The 24,295-nt window shown below is 42.4% G+C and overlaps 1 protein-coding gene across 1 annotated transcript in view; it reads right to left on the bottom strand.

Annotated features, from left to right (window-relative positions):
• Positions 1-24,295, bottom strand: part of LOC124555202 (katanin p60 ATPase-containing subunit A-like 1) — a 104,030-nt gene that overhangs the window by 18,416 nt on the left and 61,319 nt on the right. Inside the window, exons 8-10 of the mRNA XM_047129047.1 lie at positions 18,543-18,722; positions 18,318-18,460; positions 3,630-3,742 (exon numbers count right to left, since the gene is read on the bottom strand). Coding sequence (XP_046985003.1) covers positions 3,630-3,742; positions 18,318-18,460; positions 18,543-18,722 — 436 coding nt within the window. The remainder of the gene's footprint in view (positions 1-3,629; positions 3,743-18,317; positions 18,461-18,542; positions 18,723-24,295) is intronic.

Raw genomic sequence — 24,295 nt, 5'->3', positions numbered from 1 at the left:
GTCTGAATTCAGAACATATTTTTTGTGGATGGTAGGGGATGTAGCTACATTTCCCACAATACTAGCCACACAGTAATCTGCGAAACATTAATTTGCGTGCAAGTGATCGAGTGCTGACTGCAGGCACCTCATCCATTTCAGCAAGCACTGTATCTTCTAAGTTTAGAGTCCACATACTTTGACGTCATCCTCGGTCATTTTACTGTGATACCAATTGCCCCGTTACAATTAAAAATTGGAACAGTTTTGCAAAAAACAGTGTGAGCCAAATGTCTTCTACACAGATATTTGGTCCTGTACAACATTTCCACTTCTCTCATGCTTCCATTTGCTTGCCTATATGCAATTATGTCTGAAAGTTCTGTCACCCAATACAACTATTTGGTTAGGGCTCATCAGTGTTTGTACTTTAACTTTGGTTTTGTTTTGCTTTAGGGTGCAAGAAACAACTGGGGTCATATGAGCCCATGTCAAACCTATAGAACACGAAGACAGAGAGGAGTTAAAAACCGACTATATGTCAGTCCCAACTGACATATAGAAGACAGCTAAAGACAGGCACATGGAGAAAGGGCTAAAAAAAAAAGACACCATACAGAAACGGAGGTCCAAAACAAAAAATTAAATGGGCTTCGCCATACTGCTTTGGCGGATAAAAAGTAAATTGTAATCGACAGCCTGTACGTCATTCACTAAAACGGCCGATAACTCAGACAGCAAACCCAAACGGGAACATAAATAGTTAAAAAATGGGCAGTATATCAGAAAGTGGCGGACAGTTAAAACTTGGGAACAATGCGTACAAAGTGGTGGGATAGCACCACTTATCGTATGATGGCTAAAAAGGCATTGCTCAATATGCAGCCTAGTTAAAATGACCTCCTCCATGTGGGAAGGCCGAGAGGAGGTCGTCCAAGGCACTGGGAGAGGCTTAATAAGCCGGAGCTTATTCCTGGGAAGGTGGGATTGTTGGAAATGCCAAAGGGACATCACCTCCTGACAGACGGCAACACAGAGATCATCGGAAGGAATATAGGAACTCACGGGCTGAGGTACAAGGGCTGCTGCCTTGGCAGCAGCGTCAGCAGCCTCATTTCCTGGCAGACCGACATGACCAGGAACCCACAGAAACACCACACTGGCTCCATCAAGAGTGAGCAAGTGACAGTTTTCTTGGACCCGCTGCACTAAGGGATGGGCGGTGTACAGTGCACATAGACTTTGAAGGGCGCTGAGTGAGTCTGAGCAGAGGACAATTGAAAAGGCTATGTCGCTGGATGTACTCCATGGCATGATACAGTGTGAAGAGCGCGGCTGTAAATACTGAGCAGTGTGCCGGAAGCCGATACCAAAAGACAAGGGTGCCAATGACGAAGGTACATCCGACGTCATGGTCAGGCCGTGAGCCATCAATGTATATGAAGGTACTATAGCAAAATTCCATGCGAAGGTCATGAAACTGAAGGTGATAGACCGAGGCTGGAGTAGTGTCCTTAGGAAGCGAATGAAGGCCAAGGTTAACATTAGCCACTTCACGAAGCCTAGGTGGTGAAGGGTTCACACCCACCAGAAAAGTTGCAGGTAGTGTGAAATTAAGCTGCCATAGCAAGTGCCGAAAATGGACTCCACGCGGTAACAGAGAATAGGGACGCACCCCACACTGATGATCAAAGGAATCATCGAAGAAGGAGGTATAGGATGGGTGGCGACACGTAGCAGACAAATGGCATGCATACCTCCTGAGGAGGTGCTGTCCAAGTTAAATGCGCCAGTAAACCTGTTGTCCTGTATTATCACTAAGTCGATGTGTGCATGATGCACAGCACAAAACATACCCTATTATCATACTTGACAGTACTCGAGACAGCTTGGCGGCAACCTCACGTGAAACGGAAATCCAATGAGGTTCCAGCAAATGCGGAAGAATACATAGTGCAATGTTTACATCAGGTTTATTCTTACGATGAATGGATTATATGTCCATGATATCTCAGCATGTGACAACTCCCTTACTGGAGTTGAGAGAGGCGTGCATCTCAACAATGATATCATAGTCACCTAGTTCCTGTGATTTCTTAAGAAGGTCTACTTGTGTTGACCTGTTAGTTTTGACCAACAATGAGCCATTACACAATTGTTTCATAGTTTTTAAATGTTCCAGCAAGGCCTTCGAAAAACTTATGGATATAAAACTGGGACACTTTTTCAGATGTTCACTCCTTCCTCTTTCTCACCAGAAACACACTGTTATTCATGAGTCCATGAGCCCTGTTACTGCAGTCCAAAGTAGTTTTATTATCAACAGGACTAGTCTCTCTCATTCTTTTGGATGAATGGATGTGAATGTTCCCAGGTGGTACACCCTTCCCACTGTGAGGAAAAGATGATGATTTTGAGGGTTCCATCTCGGTCCCAAGAGTAGCTAGGGAAATAAGGGTCCACTCAGACAGAGCCCCACGTGCCTGAGTAAGCCTTATACAACTGAAGCACACAAGGTTCCCCAGAGATTGCCCGCTAATGACTGTTCCATCTCAACAGGTATGCATCCCATCAGTGTGCAGCACACCTTGAGATTGAGGTTTTTTTTATAGAGGTTTATACCATCCTTGCGACTCAAGCCAAGATCCCCATTCCCTGGGACACACAACATTCCGCTGCCATGCCGCGGTTGCTGAAGCATGCCCAGAGCTTACGGTGATGGGGAACTGGTGGCACTTACCAGTCCCCATCTTAGGAACCCCGGGGTCGCCAAGCCAGTACTCAGCAAATCAATGCTGAGCCCCTGAGGGCCTCCGAGATGCCCCAGATTGGCTACACCCTCAGTACCACCTGTAGACCTTTGTTGAGCACTTTAAAAATGTAACTGTACAGTGATGGACAGTCACTGATCACTAAGCACTGGAATGACAGGCATCCATTTTTGTGTTGACACCAAGTGGTGGTGTATCTGAAATGTTTTCCTTGGCCACCTAAAAGAAAATCACGAATTCAATGCCCAGCATGGCAGTCTAGCCTCCATTGCAGAGGTGTTGAAAGAAAAGGTGAAATGTTGCAAAGAGGAAGGTGTGATGACCTTCCTGTCGTGTAACATGTCCGCAGTGGCAATGGGCAGAATTGTGATGCAATTTGGTATCAATGTGACATCATTCACCCACCTCAAACCTCACATGAAATTCTGAGCCGTGGCCTTCCCTTGTGTGTGTCATCTTTCTGTCTCAAGCGTTGCTGAGCCCGATGGTGACGTTGTAGGGTGCCATGCTTTTGCATCATTTCAGAGAAAGGTTGTAGGTAACTTTGAGCCAAATTTCAAACTTCTGTGTCACAATGGGAGACAGTAATAGGGTTGCACAGTGTAGAAGAGAGAGGTGACAATCACTTTAATGATGCAGTTCTGAAATTAAACGTAATTTTTGCTTATAATATCCATACACTATTCTCACACAATCAATCAATCTCTCTCCCTCTCTCTCTTTACAGAGGAAGATTTCATTTTAAGCAAATGGTGTTTGTTAAGGCTACAGTGGTAACTGATGTATAAAAACAAGTTCATACCACCAAACAGCAATCTTCTTTTTCTCGAAAAAGTGAAAACATTTAATCTCATTCTTATAGACAAATGTCTGACTTACGTGTAGGTAAAGGAATGTAAATACGTTTTTCAAGTCTTCGTCTTAGAGCTTCATCAATATCCCACGGAAAATTTGTGGCAGCAAGTACCATAACTATTTTTCCTGGCTCATCACTACAAAACAAAGAACACAGTAGATAGGATTAAAATCACTATAAATGATGATAACTATAGAATTAAGCAAGTGAGAGGAATGAGTTATAAGAAACTACAGTGCTTAAAAATTAATTAAGAAATGATGCTGGGTTCTTGATAACTCTCGTACTTCATTTATTCAAACACTTCCCTCTCTCGAGGACTGAAAGTAATGCTTTTTTAACACAGCATTTGTGTTTTCTTTTAGTTGTTTATAGGCACAACAATAACTGCAAATTAAATAGTTTTTAAATGTTTTTTACTTGATAATTGTTTCAATCTTGAGGTTTCTTTTATTTCAGAAATCCTTTTTGTATCCATGTCAAACTGCAAGCAACTTTGTCTCAGAAGACTTGGCATCACTTTCAGTCTTGTTTTACTGATGCCCAGTGCTACAACTATACATCACTTAAATCAGACAAGTTGTATATATAAATAATATTTCACAAAATACTAAGTTCATTTGTAGCTAAAGTGGTCTGATAATTTACTAACTGTAGTTTAATCAGATCACACCATCCACATCATTACAGTTTCTGGTGTAACAATACATACTGTCAGTTACGATCTGCATAATATAAAGCAATCATTCAAACCCGTCATTAAGAATTTTGTGAAACTTTTGAAATTCCAACTAGTTTCAAACGAGCACAACTTAAAATTTTCCTGGCAATGACACAAATTATATTTTTATAACCAGTTTTGTAGCTTCTGTTCACTTTTGTGCTAAGAATGTTCAGATTCAAACTATGGACTGAGATATTTGTACAATTTGAAACTGTCTATGACAATTCCATTTATCACTGGTCACAGACCTAGAATCTTCACTTCAGTAAAGGTAGAGGAAGGAGTCTATGAAAGTACAGCTGTTATAGCATAAATGAATACATCCATTTAAAAGAATCTTAATAAACGTAGGAAAATGGTTTTTCTTTGCAAGTGTGCCAGGAAAATGACAGCAAATTATGTAGAGCAGTCAACATCATTCAGTTACGCCTGGGGGCTCAAAATGTACAATATCAATCAAATATAATTTAAAAATATTGTACAACATCCTTTGTTCTTGTATGTGATGAGCAAAGTTGTGAGTGGGATTGAAAACACCTGCCACAATTCAGTAGGCATGTTAGAAAGACAGTTGATGTGAAGACAGAGTTTCAGCAAAGCTTTAAAACAAATGAAACCTTGTTGACAAACAAAAGTTGAATATTGACAAAATTCATAATAGCAATGTGAGAAGTATTCAATGAATTCAAAAGCACAATTTTTCCCATTAAACTGGCAAAAAAAAAAAAAAGCCTAAGTACTTTTGTTGGGGCTTTTAGCATTCTAATTGTGTATGGAGTGTAAGAAGAATGGCTGATTAAATGCATTTGTGTGCACAGTAAGCCGTCTAATCTTGTCTTTTTGGTCCTTACAGCAATACCATACATAGAGGACTGAAGACCGTGTCCAGATTATTCAGTTAACGTTTGTTCTTGAAATTTTGCAAGAAGGCTTCTGAACAATAACTGGTGTTTATCATCAAGCATCTGCCAATTCAGGGTTTTTCAGCATTTCCACAATGCTCTGCTGCAAATCAAACAAACCTGTGACCATATGTATGGTTTTCCTTTTCATATGTTAGATATCTCCATTTGGCTTATTTGGCATTGGTTCAGCATGTTTAGGCAATATTCTATGACGGAATGCACAAGTGATTTGTAACCAATCTCCACTGTAGACTGACTGCATTATCCCAGTATCCTGCCAATGATCTGAAGTCTGCCCCTACCATATCTTTGAGTCTATGTGATCACTCCATTTCACATCTCTACAAACCGTTACACACAGGTGTTTGGATGAGTTGACTGATTCCAACTGTGAGTCATCTACATCTACATCTACACCCATACTCCGCAAGCCACCTGAAGGTGCGTTGCGGAGGGTACCGTGAGTACCTCTATCGGTTCTCCCTTCTATTCAAGTCTCGTATTGTTCGTGGAAAGAAGGATTGTCGGTATGTCTCTGTGTGGGGTCTAATCTCTCTGAGTTTATCCTCATGGTCTCTTCACGAGATATACGTAGGAGGGAGCAATATACTGCTTGACTCCTCGGTGAAGGTATGTTCTCAAAACTTTAACAAAAGCCCGTACCGAGCTACTGAGCGTCACTCCTGCAGAGTCTTCCACTGGAGTTTATCTATCATCTCCGTAACGCTTTCGCGATTACTAAATGATCCTGTAACGAAGAGCACTGCTCTCCGTTGGATCTTCTCTCTCTCTTCTATCAACCCTATCTGGTATGGATCCCACACTGCTGAGCAGTATTCAAGCAGTGGGTGAACAAGTGCACTGTAACCTACTTCCTTTGTTTCCGGATTGCATTTCGTTAGGATTCTTCCAATGAATCTCAGTCTGGCATCTGCTTTACCAACGATCAACTTTGTATGATCATTCCATCTTAAATCACTCCTAATGCGTACTGCCAGATAATTTATGGAATTAACTGCTTCCAGTTGCTGACCTGCTAAATTGTAGCTAAATGATAAGGGATCTTTCTTTCTAAGTATTCACAGCACATTACACTTGTCTACATTGAGATTCAATTGCCATTCCCTACACCATGTGTCAATTCGCTGCAGATCCTCCTGCATTTCAATACAATTTTCCATTGTTACAACCTCTCGATATACCACAGCATCATCTGCAAAAAGCCTCAGTGAACTTCCGATGTCATCCACAAGGTCATTTATGTATATTGTGAATAGCAATGGTCCTACAACACTCCCCTGCGGCGCACCTGAAATCACTCTTACTTCGGAAGACTTATCTCCATTGAGAATGACATGCTGCGTTCTGTTATCTAGGAACTCTTCAATCCAATCACACAATTGGTCTGATAGTCCATATGCTCTTACTTTGTTCATTAAACGACTGTGGGTAACTGTATCGAACGCCTTGCGGAAGTCAAGAAACATGGCATCTATCTGGGAACCCATGTCTATGGCCCTCTGAGTCTTGTGGATGAATAGCGCGAGCTGGGTTTCACACGATCGTCTACAGAGTAGATTTACGGTCTGCAGAAAAGTCATTATACCTGAACATAATACGTGTTCCAAAATGCTACAACTGATCGACGTTCGAGATATAGGCCTATAGTTCTGTGCATCTGTTCGACGGTCCCTTCTTGAAAATGGGGATGACCTGTGCCCTTTTCCAATCCTTTGGAATGCTACGCTCTTCTAGAGACCTATGGTACACTGCTGAAAGAAGGGGGGCAAGTTCCTTCGCATACTCTGTCTACAATCGAACTGGTATCCTATCAGGTCCAGCGGCCTTTCCTCTTTTGAGCGATTTTAATTGTTTCTCTATCCCTCTGTCGTCTAGTTCGATATCTACCATTTTGTCATCTGTGCGACAATCTAGAGAACAAACTACAGTGCTGTCTTCCTCTGTGAAACAGCTTTGGAAAAATACATTTAGTATTTCAGCCTTTAGTCTGTCATCCTCTGTTTCAGTACCATTTTGGTCACAGAGTGTCTGGACATTTTGTTTTGATCCACCTACCGCTTTGACATAAGACCAAAATTTCTCAGGATTTTGTGCCAAGTCAGTACATAGAACTTTACTTTCGAATTCATTGAACGCCTCTCGCATAGCCCTTCTCACACTACATTTCGTGTTGCGTAATTTTTGTTTGTCTGCAAGGCTTTGGCTATGTGTATGTTTGCTGTGAAGTTCCCTTTGCTTCCGCAGCAGTTTTCTGACTCAGTTGTTGTTCCACGGTGGCTCTTTTCCATCTCTTATTATCTTGTTTGGCACATACTCATTTAACGCATATTGTACGATGGTTTTGAACTTTGTCCACTGAGCCTCAACACTATCTGTACTTAAAACAAAAGTTTTGTGTTGAGCCGTTAGGTACTCTGAAATCTGCTTTTTGTCACTTTTGCTAAACAGAAAAATCTTGGTATCTTTTTTAATATTTCAATTTACGGCTGAAATCATCGATGCAGTAACCGCTTCATTATCGCTGATTCCATGTTCTGCGTTAACTGTTTCAAATAGTTCGGGTCTATTTGTCACCAGAAGGTGTAATATGTTATTGCCACGAGTCGGTTCTCTGTTTAACTGGTCAAGGTAGTTTTCAGATAAAGCATTTAAAAAAAATTCACTGGATTCTTTATCCCTGCCACCCGTTATGAACGTTTGAGTCTCCCAGTCTATATCCGGCAAATTAAAATCTCCACCCACAACTATAACATGGTGGGGAAATCTACTCAAAATATTTTCCAAATTATCCTTCAGGTGTTCAGCCACAACAGCTGCTGAGCCAGGGGGCCTATAGAGACATCCAATTACCATGTCTGAGCTTGCTTTAACCATGACCTTCACCCAAATTATTTCACATTTCGGATCTCCGTCAATTTCCTTTGATACTATTGCACTTCTTATCACTACAAACACGTCTCACCCTTCACTGTCCAGCCTGTCTCTGCGGTATACATTCCAATCTGAGTTTAGAATTTCATTACTGTTTACATCTGGTTTCAGCCAACTTTCTGTCCCTGGTACTATGTGGGCATTGTGACTGTTTATTAATGAGAGCAGTTCTGGGACCTTTCTATAGACGCACCTGCAGTTTACTATTACCACATTAATATTGTTATTCCCTGTTGCATTTTGCCTACTCCTACCTTGCCGCGTCTCAGGAAGCGACTTGTCGGGCCTAGGGAGGGAATTCTCTAACCTAAAAACCCACACGTGCACTCCACACGTGCTCCACTACCCTTGTAGCTGCTTCCTGCGTGTAGTGCACGCCTGACCTATTCAGGGGGACCCTACATTTCTCCACCCGATAGTGGAGGTCGAGAAATTTGCACCCCAGATCTCCGCAGAATAGTCTGAGCCTCTGGTTTAAGCCTTCCACTTGGCTCCAAACCAGAGGACCGCGATCGGTTCTGGGAACGATACTACAAATAGTTAGCTCAGATTCCACCCCGCGAGCGAGGCCTTCCGCCTTCACCAACTCCGCCACCCACCTGTATGAACTGAGGATGACCTCTGAACCCAGACGGCAGGAGTCATTGGTGCCGACATGAGCAACAATTTGCAGTCGGGTGCACCCAGTGCTGATATTTTAGTCACAGCATACTATTTTTCCAAGTTTTGTGAAGTGCACAATTTTACTTCTGTGAACCGTTAAACAAGTTTCCAATCTTTGCACCACTTTCAAACCTTATCAAAATCTAATTGCATTTGCTCAGTTGTTTTTCACATAGTACTGCATTACAGGTAACTATCATCTGCAAAAAGTCTGAGGTTACTATTAATATTGTCTGCAGGCCTTTAATATACAACATGAACAACAATTATTTCTACTTCTCTCGATGACTTAATCCCAAGGAACATGCTGTCTTCTCCCTACCACGAAATCTTCAATCCAGTCCCAAATTTTGTTTGATACTCCATACAAGCTTACTTTCATTAATAAATGTTATTATGGTACCAAGCCAAATTCTTTTCAGAAGCAAAAAATGTAACACCCACACAATTGCCTTGATCCATAGCTTTCAGTAAGTCATGTGAGAAAACCACAAGTTTGGTTTCACTCAATTGATGGTTTCAGAATAGATGCTGATTGGCTTGGAGGTGGTCTTTCTGTTCAAATACTTCATTATGTCTGAGCTCAGAAAATGTTCTAGGGTTCTCCAACAGATGGAAGTCAATGAAATTGGATGGTAATTTTATGCAACATATCTGCTGTCCTTCCTGTAGATGGATTTGATCTGTGCTTTTTTTTTTTTTTTTTTTTTTTTTTACCACTGGGCACAGTTCTTCGTTCCACAGATCTGTGATATACAATGGTTACAATGGGAGCTAAATCAGGTGTAAATTCTTTATAGAATCTGACTGGAAGTCCACTGGGCCCTGGAGCCTTATTTAATTTTAGCCTTTTCTCAACACCACTGCCACTAATATTTTTATCATTCCCTTTTGCAGTGATGTGAGAAGTAAACTGGGCAAGTCATTCTGTATCTTCCTTAGTAAAGGAACATTTGAAAATGGAAGTAAGTGTTCCTGCTTTTGCTTTGTTTCCCTCCACTTTGGAGATCATTCACTAAAATGCTGCTACAGAATCACTGAAGGCTTTAGACACATTACCCTCTTGACAGCCAAAAGCATTTCATTCGCTATCTCTCTGTCTATAACCCTATGCTTTGTTTTACACATACCATACAGCAGTCGCTGTTTCTTTACAGTGAGGATCCTTCCCATCATGAAAATTTCTACTAGATACATATATATCCAGTGCTTCATCAAATACTCTTCTAAACGCGCACCATAATTCCTCTACTTGCTTCTGACCAGAGTTAACTGTTTTGAGTTCCTCTTTGAGTCTCCTACGGTTATTATCTGGATTTGAGGGGGTCACCCAAGTTATATCTCTGATGGGTAGTATACTGTACCCCTGAACAATTTGGAAGGGGGGGGGGGAGGGGTTTCTACAATTCACTAAGCCACAAGTCCAAAAAGTCATAGCCTAATTTGTCACAGATCTGTTTAAGTTTCTTCTACTCAGCTTGGAACTAGCAAGCCCGAATCAGTACTGGGGACAATGTTTCCAATTGTGAGCTTCGCTGAAAAACTGTGAGCAAGGATGGTATTTTTAACCTAGTCTGCCAGTCACTGGAATGATCCATGTATAATAACAGGCTCTGTTCATTCCATGGTGCACCACAATTTGCAGTTGGTTGCACATTGCTCCCTCACTGGCAGCCAGAAAAGCCTCTTCAACAAGCAAAATAAGGCTTCCAGGCACACAGAATGCACATGTTGATCCTTCCCATCCCCATTTGCTATTTGTGTAATGGCTGTAGCTTTGAACTGGCAATCATTAATAGACCCTGGCCCATCTGCACCCATCCACCCATCCCTTGACAAATAACAGCTGAAGTGTGTTTCACTATGACAGTTTCAGTTTTAGTGGAAGAAAGCACATCAAACTGTTTGATTTTGGTGAATGAGTATAATAACTTTAGTTCCACCAGGTTCCTGCCTCCCCTGCACAGGGTCCCTAGACCTCCCGGACATGCCACTCACTATCAAGTGGATGAGTGGTGATACATCTTGTACTTCCAGCAGAGGAAACAGTATTCCCTGGAGATGATAGTGCCTGAAGTACCTTTGGTATCCTTGGAACATGACACTCAGAAGTTCACCCAACCACACCAAACTTCTAATAGCTTGAAAGTAGAGCAAATTCCAGTAGCTTAAGAACGGCAACTAACTCATCCCAAATAAGAAACAGCATTCATAGTGGTTCTGAATTCTGACTGATGCAATGTTGATTACATTTTTAAAAAATCTTTAAATAAGCCTCACTGATACGGTTTTAATTTCAGGCCTGTCTCATTATAAAGAATTCAAGTTCTTTTTTAAGCTATAACACTCAAGAAAGTGATTTCTGCAAATAAAGAGAAAAAATTCAGATAAAATGTAGAGATTCCTCGAAGATAAATTTATGTCTTGACATCTGGTTGAGGTTATGCTCACTAACAGACTCCTGTAACAGTCTGGAAGCCAGTGTTCATGTAGATTATGACAAATATAGATGAAATACGCTACTGTTAAAGGTGGAAAACTAAACTAAACATGAGTTGAATATTATAATGTTTCATTTTGTTTTAGAGTGTAAAAACAACTAGCATTATATGCGCCCATGTCACAACTGTAGAACATGACAAAAAAGGAGTTCAAACGACTACACGTTAAACCCAATCAACGGAAGGAAAGACAGCTAAAAACAGAGACTTGAAGAAAAGTCCACAAAATACACCGTAGAGAAACAGAGGTCCTGAACTAAAGATTAAATGTCCATCGCCATACTGCTACGACGGATAAAAAGTAGAGCACAGTCAACAGCTCGTGTGTCATTCTCTAAAATGGCCGATAACTCAGACAGCAAACATAAATGAGAATGTTAGTGGTTAAAAAAAGGGCATTCCATCATGAAATGGTGAACCGTCCAATGTTGAAGGCAATGAGCACAAAGTAGCAGGTGAGCACCACTTAACAAATGGTGATGGCTGCAAATACAGTGCCCAATACGCAACTTAGCTAAAATGATCTCCTCATGGCGAAAGGGCTGAGAGGTGGTCATGCAAGCTGCTGGAAGAGGTTTAACTCCCTGGAGGGGCAACACAGAGATCACTGGAGGGAATAGAAGAACTAGGGGGCTGAGGTACGAGGACTGCAGCCTTGGCAGCAGCATCACCAGCCTTGTTTCTCATTAGACTGACATGACCAGGGACTCACATAAACATCACAGTGGCTCCCAAGAGTGTGCACACCAGACACCACACTCAGTCTGAGAGTCATCAATGTACACAAAGGTACAATAGCAAAGTTCTGTGCGAAGATCAAGAAACTTATGGCGATAGAATAATGGTGAAGCAGTTTTCTTAGGAAGTGAATGAAGGCAAAGGCGAACATGGGCCACCACACGAAGGCAAGGTGGTGAACGGTTCACACCCATTAGGAAAGTGGTATGTAGCATGAAGTCAAGCGGCAGGAGCAATAGCCAAAGGCCAACTCCAGGAGGTAACAGAAGAGGGACGCACTTCTTACTGGCAATCAAAGGAGTCATCGAAGAAGCAGGCACAAGATGGGTGGCTAGGCATGGCAGACAAACAGCATCCATACCTGCTGAGGGGAAAATCACAGCAGTATGACAGCAGTAGTTTGACAGTTTCTGCATAGAGACTCTCAACCGGGCTAGTGTAAAAGGGACCAGTGGCCAAATGGATGCCACGAAGGTGGATAGTATTGAGATGGCATAAGAGGGACAGACGTGCAGATGCATACACGAAGCACCCATAGTCTAGTTTTGAATGGACAAGGGACCAGGGCAAATGGAGGAGGGTCGTTTCATCCACTACCCAGGAAGTTCTGCAGAGGACACGTAGGACATTGAGGGACCACATACAGTGGGTGGTCAGGTAAGACACTGAGAGGACCAAGAAAGTTTCCTATTGAGTATGAGCCCCCAGGAATTTCGTAGTTTTAATGAATGGAAGAGAAACAGGCCCAAGATGTAAAGACGGTCGAAGAAACCAATTGTGCCCCCAGAAAATCATACAAACTGTTTTGTCAGTGGAAAAACAAAAGCCATTGTCGATGCTCCATGAGTAACGACCATCGAGACAATGGTGAAGAAACAAGTCTGTGGAGAACTGCAATAGATGGCAAAATCATCACGGAAAAGGGAGCCGGTGAAATCTGGTGGGAGACAGGCCATAATAGGGTTAATGGTGCTAGCAAAGAGGATGATGCTCAGGACAGAACCCTGAGACACACTTTTTTCCTGGATAAAGGTGTCCGACAAGACAGAAGCAACACGTACCTTGAAAATTCAGTCTTTTAAAAAAACTCCTGAAGGAAACTGGGCATGCAGTCACAGAGGCCCCAGGTGTAGAAAGTACAAAGGATAGAAGTCCTCCAGGAGGTGTCATAGGCTTTCACCAAATCGAGAAACACGGCCACAGTCTCTTATTTCCCCAGAAAACCATTCATGATATGGATTGGCAAAGTGACGAGATGGTCAACTGCAGAATGACACAATTTATATCCACACTGTGCAGTGGTTAGTAAATTGTAAATCTCTAGCCACCATACCAGCTGGGAGCTGGGCATGAATCATACGTTCCATCACCTTCCAAACACAGTTGGTGAGAGAAATGGAGTGATAACTAGGAGGAAGGTGCCTGTCCTTGCCGGGCTTAGGTATGGGTATGACAGTGGTTTCAATCCAGCGTCTGGGAAATGTGCCCTCTGCCTAGGTGCAATTGTACATATGAAAGAGAAATCCAGGAAAACAGTGTGTCTCAGGGTTCTGTCCTGAGCATCATCCTCTTTGCTAGCACCATTAACCCTATTATGGCCTGTCTCCCACCAGATTTCACCGGCTCCCTTTTCCGTGATGATTTTGCCATCTATTGCAGTTCTCCACAGACTTGTTTCTTCACCATTGTCTCGATGGTTGTTACTCATGGAGCATCGACAATGGCTTTTGTTTTTCCACTGACAAAACAGTTTGTATGATTTTCTGGGGGCACAATTGGTTTCTTCGACCGTTTCTACATCTTGGGCCTGTTTCTCTTCCATTCATTAAAACTACGAAATTCCTGGGGGCTCATACTCAATAGGAAACTTTCTTGGTCCTCTCAGTGTCTTACCTGACCACCCACTGTATGTGGTCCCTCAATGTCCTACGTGTCCTCTGCAGAACTTCCTGGGTAGTGGATGAAACGACCCTCCTCCGTTTGCCCTGGTCCCTTGGCCATTCAAAACTTAGACTATGGGTGCTTCGTGTATGCATCTGCACGTCCGTCCCTCTTATGCCATCTCAATACTATCCACCTTCGTGGCATCCATTTGGCCACTGGTCCGTTTTACACTAGCCCGGTTGAGAGTCTCTATGCAGAAACTGTCAAACTACTGCTGTCATACTGCTGTGATTTTCTCCTCAGCAGGTATGCATGCTGTTTGTCTGCCATGCCTAACTTTTTTGCTATCCCAAAGAACACGACGACGATACTGTGCACACAACTGTTTATAGCAAATGCAGTTTGCCATCATAAGAGTGACAGTTAAAAATGCGCATGTCTCCCTGTGCAAGAGAAAGGTTCTGCAACATCTGATTGTGAACACTGTCTAGCCCTGGGGTGGAGGATCAGTATGAAGTGAGAGCACGATCTAGCTCCTTCACAGTAAAGGTGACATTGTAGCATTCACATTTTTGTGAAAAGAAGGTTATCACCCGAGCCTCCTCCACTAGTTTCCGATGGTGATAATGGATGGAGCTTGAAATTTCCACAAAAAAGCGGTCCAAGGTGTTGGAGATAGAAATAGGGTCCACAATGACACCATCTGCTATGGTCAGGCCAGAAATTGTGGGATGGACCTTCAGCCCAGAGAGCTGTCGGAGGTTGGCCCACACAACGGAAGAGGGAGTGGAACTGTTAAAAGATCTAGTAAATGAAATCCAGCTAACTTTTTTGCTATCCCAAAGAACACGACGACGATACTGTGCACACAACTGTTTATAGCAAATGCAGTTTGCCATCATAAGAGTGACAGTTAAAAATGCACATGTCTCCCTGTGCGAATTGCATGATGGTATGCCTCAGTCGACCAAGAGACTGGGACACGGGGCGGTAAAGATGAAGTGGGAGGAATGGAACATTCTGCGGTGGTAAGTACAATGTTTGTAAGACATTTTACCTGGTCATCACAACTCAGGAAATGTTGTTCGTCAAAGGTCATCAGGGAAGGATAAAGCCTCCAGTCGGCCTCAGAATGCTACCATTTGGGTGTGCACATATGTGGGGTAGGAGTCGACAAACTGATAGCACATGGGGAAATAGTGACTCAAGTGCACATCAGAGAGAACGGACCACTTGAGACGATGGGCAAGTTGGGCAGTGCAGAAGGAAAAGTCCAAATGGGAATAGGTGTGCATGGAGTCTGAAAGGAACGTGGGGTGCTTCCGTGTTAAGGCAGATGAAGTTAAGGTGACTCAGGTCAGCTAAGAGGCCACCTCCCCAACAGGTTCTGGGAGAGCCCCAAAGGGGATGGTGCACATTAAAATCACCAAGCAGCAGAAATGGGTGAGGGAGATGCCCAATAAGTTGGAGAAAGTCTGCCCTGTTGACACCAAATGACAGAGGGATGTAAACAGTACAAAGCGAAAAGGTGAGGTGAGGAAGGAAAATGCGGACTGCAACAGCTTGAAGTCGGGGAGATGGTTTGACTATGAACGTCATCCCGGATTAGCAGCATGACTCCCCCACGAGACGGAATGCTGTCCTCCTCGGGGGAAGGTCAAAGCAGACAAGAAAGAAATGTGAGAGCACAAAGCAGACATGAGGACAACATTTTGTTTTCTGGAGGCAGAGAACAAGCGAACGCTGTGATGCCAAGAGCAGCTGTAAGTCCTCTTTGTGGGATCCCAGGCCACAAACATACACTTGGAGGAGAGTCATGACAAGGAAAGGGGAGGAGAGAAAAAATGAAGGGATGTCACCTCGGCAGTTGCCGAGTCCCAGCCTTGAAAGACTCACTGCTACAGGGCGCAGAGGCTGGGGGATTCTGGTCCACGCAATCGACAGAGTTGTCAGAATTCTAGCTCTGTCGGTCTGTATAGTGCAGGGAAAAAAAGGTTGGTGGTGCACACTGGAAACACAGAGGTCAGGCTGGTGAGGGTATCACGTGGCGACACCGTCAAAGAGAATCTCCAAGTCGGTGAAGGAAAAGACCGTTTGCCTTTGTTTGACTTCTTGGAGCCTTTTTGGTTGGCTCAGATGTTTGTCAGCTGGAGGGACATAAGAAGTCTTCAGGGGAGTATCCCTTCTGTCCTTTTTGGCCTGCCAGTTTTGTAGCAGGTGACTTCGCCCTCTGAGGCGAAAGTTTGGTGGCTTGTTGCACAGCTGGAGGAGGAGACGGGGATGCAACCTTGACAATGGGTGATTTTACAACCGTGGTGCTAAATTTGAGACTGCATATCTGCATGGCCATGTCCTTCATGGAGCAAACTGTAGCAAGAACAGTACTGTAAACGCCAGACAACAGAATGCACGGTTTCTGACTAGCCAACAACTTGCGAGTGATTGGGCAAGGCACTTTTTCCTTCACCCAGATCTCCTGGATGGCCCACTCATCGAGATACATGGGACAATCTCTGGAGGAGGCTGTGTGGTCACTATTGCAATTGATACAATGGGGAGAAGGAGGTGGACAGTCAACTTTGTGAGCATCCTTAGCACAGGTTAAACGTTTGGCCAGGTGTCAAAAGGACATTTGATTGTTGTTATTGTTGTTGTAACGATGACACTGGTTTGAAATGTATGGTCAGACCGTGATAACTTCATAGCCTGCTCTGATCTTTGACGGAAGCTCCACTCTACCAAAAGTGAGGAAAAGAGGTGTGTGGGCACTAAGGATGCATCTACCTTTTTCATTACCAAATGGACTGCATTGACTCCCTGACCAGAGAGGTACATTTGGATTTTTGCCTCAGTCAGACCATTGAGCAGCATAGTGTGAATAACGTCACGGGAAGAATTCAACGTTCAATGGGCCTCGACACAAACAGGATAGCCATGGAGGAGCGAATCAGCAAGCAGTTGTGTCTAAGAAGCAGAAGTAGTCTCAAAAGCAAAGTGCCGTTGGGTAAATGAGAGCAGAATTTCACAGGGCCAGCAATTGCATCAACACCTTTCTAAATAATAAACAGATTTACTGTAGCAAAGGACTGACCATCTTCAATACATGCAACCATGAGGAACCGTGGTGCAGCTGGGAAGGTCTTTGAATCATTAGCCTCATTTCATTTATGTTTAGTATACATTGATTGTGAAGAAGATGATTGGCTCATTGCAACAAAATCCCTCACGATTGCCAGCATCTCCGATGGCGTGCTCCTTCCAACTGGGAGCCTCCCTTAGTGGGGATTGAACCCACGTGAGGTGACTGTTCACACCTTCCTAACACCCGACAAAGGGACCAATCAGCAATTTGGGAAGGTAGCAGTTCTGGCAATCACCCCTCCCTGGGCCTGGTCTGTAACAGGGGGTACGTGCGAACCCTCGTTGTCGACCTGGGGCTGGGAATTGCACGTTACCCAGCATCAGGTGCATGAGCTGGCCTTCAGGAGTGCACAGGGAGTAAGAAGAAAAAGAAGACCTAAAATGCCAAAGTGAAGGAAGGACAGGAGAAGGGGAATGAAGAAAGAAGAAAGGAAAAAAAGACAGTGGAGAGACTGTTCTGATATCGGCTACTGAAAATGCCGAAAATATTTCCAAAAACATCCCACACATTCCCCATAGGAGGGGGAAAAAGAATAGCAACAGGATATATATGCAGCATGTAAGGGAAAAGATGCTGCAAAGGCTGGAGGCCTGTGGTAGCCATGCAAGAACCCACAAAATCCCCCCCCCCCCACCCTGGGGGGGGGGGGGGGGAGGTGGATTATTATAATGTGTTTTGTACAATATGCATAGGAAGACTGCACTTACAGTACATGAAAAAGAGCATAAAGCTAGTGCAGATTTTCCACACAACTCAAACCTCAAAGAACTACCTTCACAACCTACGAGGTAACAAATCTGACTCACCAGTCTTATGGAGAGGTGCCCCAACAGAAAACACAAGTGATCTTCATGCTCTACAGCAGGCCAATGACACAGCATTGCAATGGCATATTTGACTACACCAGTTTGTCACTGAATTTTGCATTGTTTGAATTTTTGAAGCTTTTTGGAAGATCTATTTCCACAAAATTCACTTTCAAAAAAAATCATTGGAATCAGACTGACATTTTTCTGGGACAGAACACTGCTAGCATGTTGTACACTTTACACATCTACTGAACTTTCACCAATTCTCCAATGATAATACACACAGCATAATAATCAAAAGCATTTTTACACATACTCAGTTAAAAAATCCATTATCCACTTTAACAAATAACTAGATTTAAAAAAATCTAATAACACAACATGTTCACGTGCCTGTTTGAACTTATGCCGTCCATCTGCACCAAAAGTTCTGATTTCACACGGCGTGATGCCTCATGTTCTGATTCTGATCCCCTTCTTGAACACAATGAATCTATTTCATCTATAAATATTGTGCTTGGTGCATAAAAGCGAGCCTGTAAATTTTTTAAAATCCACCTTTTAGAAAGCTTTCAAACACATTCATTGTGCCACAAGTAGCAAATAAAAAATAGATACCATTTCAAACAAGAGTCGCACTAGTTTTTCTGATTCGCCTCTGTATTTTGATGTGAGAGTTGAAGATGATACATTGAAAAATGTTGTACAACATTCTGTTGCAACAGCTTTGGCTAGCATTGTCTTGCCTGTTCCAGGAGGTCCAACCATAAGAACTCCTTTCCACGGCCGTCTGATTCCCTGAAATGGAAGAAATGAAAGTTTAAATAAATATAACATTTTGCAACATTAAGGCTCAATTTTCATTGAAATGACTTCCATCTGTAAGGTTATTTACATACAACAGAAAGTATGGTTAATATGAGAATTAGAACCACTCCCACGACACAACAATTTTAACCGATCTCTGTATAGATTTATATTAGAATACGTTAGGATTAAAGGAGACCACTCACTGAAAAGCAGAAGGATTGAGTTGTCGACAAGCACACACAAAAGAAAAAAAACTTATCAGTTTTTGAAGTTATCCTCAGACTGTCAGTGCCAATGCTATTTTGCGGCCGGTGGGCTTCACTGACAGACAATACCCTCCTACACCTTGTCCACAAACAGATTTCCTGTGCCATATCCTCACACACCCCCAATCCTCGCACCACCCACTAAGAATCAGCTAGAAACAAGTGCCACCCTTGTCACCCTATATCACCCTTGGCTGGAACAACTGAACCATATTCCTTGCCAGGGCTTTGATTATCTCTCATCCTGCCTTAAGATGAGTAACATCTTACCCAAGATCCTTCCCACCCCTCCTAAACTGTGGCACACCAAGGTGCAAGACCTCCCCAATCCACACACACAGTACCTCCTACTCCAGCCCTGTCACAGGATTACCCTATGCCATCAGAAGCCGGGCCACCTGTGAAAGCAGCAATTTCATGTACCAACTCTGCTGCAAACACAGCACAGCCTTTTATGTTGGTATGACTACCAACCAGCTGTCCACCAGAATGAATGGCCACCACCAACCCGTTGTCAGGAACAAAGTTGACCACCTGGTGGCACAACATGCAGCTGAGCACAGCATGCTCAATTTCAATAGCTGCTTCACAACATGAACCATTTGGATCCTTCCCTCAGTTATCAGCTTCTCTAAACAATGCAGATAGGAGTTATCCTTGCAACCCATTCTCCACTTCCATAACTGTCGTGGTCTCAATCTTAGGTAACCCACTGTCCCTGCACCCTCCACACAACAGTTTCCCCATCCTCTGTCCTGTCACCCCCTCCCAATTCACATCACTACATACCCTTCAGTGCGTGCCACTTCCCACTGCCCACCACAACTATACCTGCCATCCCTCCCTCCTGCATTCCTAGCTGTCAAACTAGCCCCCCTTTGACCCACTAGGCACACATACCCAGTCCTTCTCCTTACCTACAACCTCCATCTCCCTCTACCCATACTACCCAACACTACCCCACCACAACCAGCCCACTTGCCACAAAAACAAAATATCGTTGGCACTATCAGTCTAGTTGGCACTATGTAGGTGTAGGTGTAGGTGTGTGTGTGTGTGTGTGTGTGTGTGTGTGTGTGTGTGTGTTTGTGTGTGTGTGTGGGGGGGGGGGGGGGGGGGAGGGGGGGTGTCCCAATTTACTGATTATTAACTGCAGTATAAAACCAGAAAAAAGCAGAGGGGTAGGAAATTAAGGATATGGAACCTAGATAAGTTGAAAGAACTGGAGAGTTCAAAACCAGGCAAAGCTGGATTTGCTGGATAAGAAATGCAAGGCTGTAGAAGCCTGCTTGATTATGAGAAAGATATATGCCACCTATAGCATAATTAAAGAAGTTTTGGAGAAAAAAGAAGCACCTGCATGAGTATTAAAGCTCAGATGACAAGCCCGTACTACGAAAAGGAAAGCTGAAAGGTGGAAGAAACACTGAGAGTCTATAGAACACAAACTTGAATACAATATTACAGAAAGAGAAGAAGTAGTAAATGAATATGAGATGAGAGATATGATACTGCAAGAAGAATTTGACAGAGCTCTGAAAGACTGAAGTTGAAACAAGTCCCTTGGAGTAGATGATACGCCCTCAGAATTATTGAGAGAGTCAGACAAGACAATACTACTCCAAATTTTATGCAAGATATTTCAGACAGGTGAAATCCTCCCAGATTTCAAGAATAATGTAATAATTCCCATTGCAAAGATGGTAGATGCTGACAAGTGTGAATATTACCAGACCATTAGTTTAAGATGTCCTGGTTACAAAATATTGACATTTATTATTTACAGAAAAAAGGTCACTGGTAGAAGCTGACCATGTGGATGATCTGGCTTCCCAAGAACTGTAGGAATAAAGAAGCCGATACTGACTATACAACTTATCTTAGAAGATACAATAAAGAAATGGCAGCCAACATTTACAGCAATTATAGATTTAGAGAACGCTTACACCAGTGTTGACTATAATACATTGTTAGAAATTCTGAGGATAGCAGGTGTAAAATACAGGCAGCGAAAAGTTATTTACAACGTTTACAGAAAGCAGAGATCAGTTGTAAGCATTAAGGGGCACGAATGGGAAGCAGTAATTGAGAAAGAACTGAGATGATAGGATTGTAGCCTCTCCCTGATAATATTCAAATTGTAAAATGAACAAGCAGTAAAGGAAATAAAGGAGAAATTTGGAAAGGTAATTAAAGTTAAGGGAGAAGAAGTTAAATCTTTGAGGTTTGCCAACAACACTGTAATTCTGTCCGAGATGGCAAAGGACATGCAAGAACAGTTGAATGGAATGGGTAGTGTTTTGAAAGAAAGGTAATAAGATGAATACTGAGAAAAGTAAAACAAGGGTGATGGAATGTAGTCAAGTTAAATCAAGCAATGTTGTCAGACTAGGGTGACTGGTTTGCGCGGTGCTCAACTGTGTGGTTATCGGCAACTGTTCACATTCCCAATCTGTATACAATCCAGTCAAGCCACTTTCACGAATTATGATGGAATGATGAGGATAACACAAACACCCAGTCCCCACGTAGAGAAACTCCCCAACCTGGCCGGGAATTGATCCCTGGACCCCGTGATCCAGAGGTAGCAACGCTAGCCACTAGACCACGAGCTGCGGACGACAATGCCCAAAGCAGAGAGGATACAAAATACAGACTGGCACCATCAATAAAAGAGTTTCCGGGGAAGAGAAAAATGTTAACATTGAATAGAAATATAAATGGCAATGATAATGTTATAACAACCTGTTTCTCATTCAGAAAGAATGACCATAAAATTGTAATATAATATGTAGTGTATTTATTGACTGCAACCTAAAACACACTGACAGTGCAATACGACCTGTCTGACCCATAATAGATTATAGAGCCCTAAATCAGTTGTGTCATGTGCAAGGCACATCATGGCTGAACGTGAAATGTAGTTTTTATATGTAACACCATGGTATTATGCTTATCGTACTTATAGGACAACATATTCACACAGTGAGACGTAATCATGGATTACAAGTCAAAATTATAAAAAAGTGGCATCACTATGAAAAATTTTACAAATAAGTGCTCTGTGTTAACATGATTGTCATACTGTGTTCTGTCTTTTCTATCAGAAAAAAAGTACGCTCTTGCGTACTGTATTCAAGTTCTGCCAGATTATGATCGCTAGGTTGAAACAAACAAAAACTTTGCAGCATTGTGTGGTTATTTATAACAAAATATCAAATTTAAGTCTTAGGAAGTGTTTTCAGAGAGTATCAGTATTTAGTGTTGTCTTGTATGAAAGAGGACAATAAACAGTTAAGACAAGAACAGAATATAAGCATTAGAAATGTGGTGCTACAAGAGAATGTAGAGGTAGATCGAATAACTGAGGTGGTACTGAATCAAAATGAGGGAAAAGAAATGTGACACATCAAGACTATAAGACAGCTGAGACTTTAAGGAATTGTCAGTTTGATAATGGAAGTAAGTGTGAGGGCAGGGAGGATTGTAGAGGAGACCAAGGCTTGAATACAGTCAGCAGGTTCAAATGGTTGTAGGACGTAGGAGTGATCTACAGATGAAGAGATTCACTCCAGAGCACTGAAACCATGTGGCAGAACTGCATGAGCGGTGCTCACTGTTGTCACTTGCTTTGCTCATGTTGCAGAAGCACGCGGTCGGCAGGTACCACACTCTGTATCACCTCGCATGTATTCATTGACTGGCCCTGCTACGCAGCTAAGGAAGCAGACTCTTTGCAGCTTCATCATCACATAGCAGCACTAATGGGCTCACCAAGTGTTAAAATGCTTTTATAATTAGAATTTATTTATAGCTGTAAATTTTATATGTTTTCTACAAGGAGAGTGTGTGCTGTATACCTTAATTCACTAGGCATTACCACAGCAACTGAGTATGATTATGTATAACAAATTATGTATAACAAATATCAGAGAGATAATTGAACACTGCATGCTTTGAAGGGCACTGATTTAGCTGTACAACTGTAAATTTAGTTGAAAGAACAGCTGACGAAATAATGCTTACACTCAGTCAGCTACAACAATCACACCAACACTGACACACATTTAGGATCAAACAAATGAAAAGTATTACTTTGAGGAGTGTGACAACAGATTATAATTGTCAGCTTCATCTATAATTAACAAAAAACTTCAAAGCAGCTATACTATAGGCTCTCGTGCATAAATCTAGGAAATGAAGTAATAAGACACATTATGGTTTCGATATTAACTACAATGAACATGAAGAGGAAGGAAGCACAAGGTGTAATGGTAAGCAGAAATGGGCATTATTTGAATAAATTTCAATCTGGACGATTATTCGAGCAAGTAGATCATTCAAACAATTTTATTCATACATAAATTATTTGTAACTAATGAATAATGTAGATCATTCAGACAATTTTATTCATACATAAATTATTTGTAATTAATGAATAATGTAGAATGCCACTGCATTTTCTTTGTTTACTTCTTGTACCAAATTATATGACTAGTGTTTCTTCCCCTGGCTCACTGCTGTTTCTAACAGACAAATAACTTATTAACGGACTGTACAGAAGTGAGTGTTGGTGACTCGGTTAAGTTCCAGACTACAACTCCAAAGGCTTTGGGTCTGATACCCCATTGACTGTATAAGTTTTTCTGCTACTTATCGTTTCTTTCATCTCTAAAAATAAGAAAAAAGCGAAGTCCAGTTGCTCTGTGTTTTGGAGTTCATGTTGAAATGTAGGTCCCTGTCTAACTGGCTGTATAAATCAGTTCAGAGAGGGCACACCTCCATGCCTTGTAGAGCAGTGCAGTATTCAAACCAACCTTTGGATTGTGCACAGATTTACTTGCTTTACAGTGGAACAAATGCAACACACAAATAGAGGTATCCCACATATAACTGGTATGCCTCACGAACCAGTTAATCATCTCTAGTTGAATTGCTTGTGAAATGGCAACACTATCTCCAAATGCCCATGGGCACCACCTCCAGCATCTCTTATAAACAAGTAACTACATGTTTTTAACATTACTGTTATCTATTCATTTTTAGTTAGTTCACTGTTACTTCAACTCGGGTGTGAAGTGTACCGATTTTTTGTGGGACATCCTGTACTTCATAGGCAGAAGGCCATAGCAGTTACAAAATTCAACTGACTCTGCACTTGCCATTACTTCCCCCTCCCCCTGCTAACATGCAGAAGTACTCTACATAAACAGCCAGCCATGAGAATGCAGCCAACAGAAACTCAATCTGCAGCACCTTTCTCCACTGTACAAAGACTGCTCTAACTTCCACATA

This window comes from Schistocerca americana, chromosome X (assembly GCF_021461395.2).
Source record: "Schistocerca americana isolate TAMUIC-IGC-003095 chromosome X, iqSchAmer2.1, whole genome shotgun sequence".
In the NCBI taxonomy this organism is placed as follows: domain Eukaryota; kingdom Metazoa; phylum Arthropoda; class Insecta; order Orthoptera; family Acrididae; genus Schistocerca; species Schistocerca americana.
Note: the sequence above shows the minus strand (reverse complement) of the source record. Positions and strands in the feature narration are given on the sequence as shown.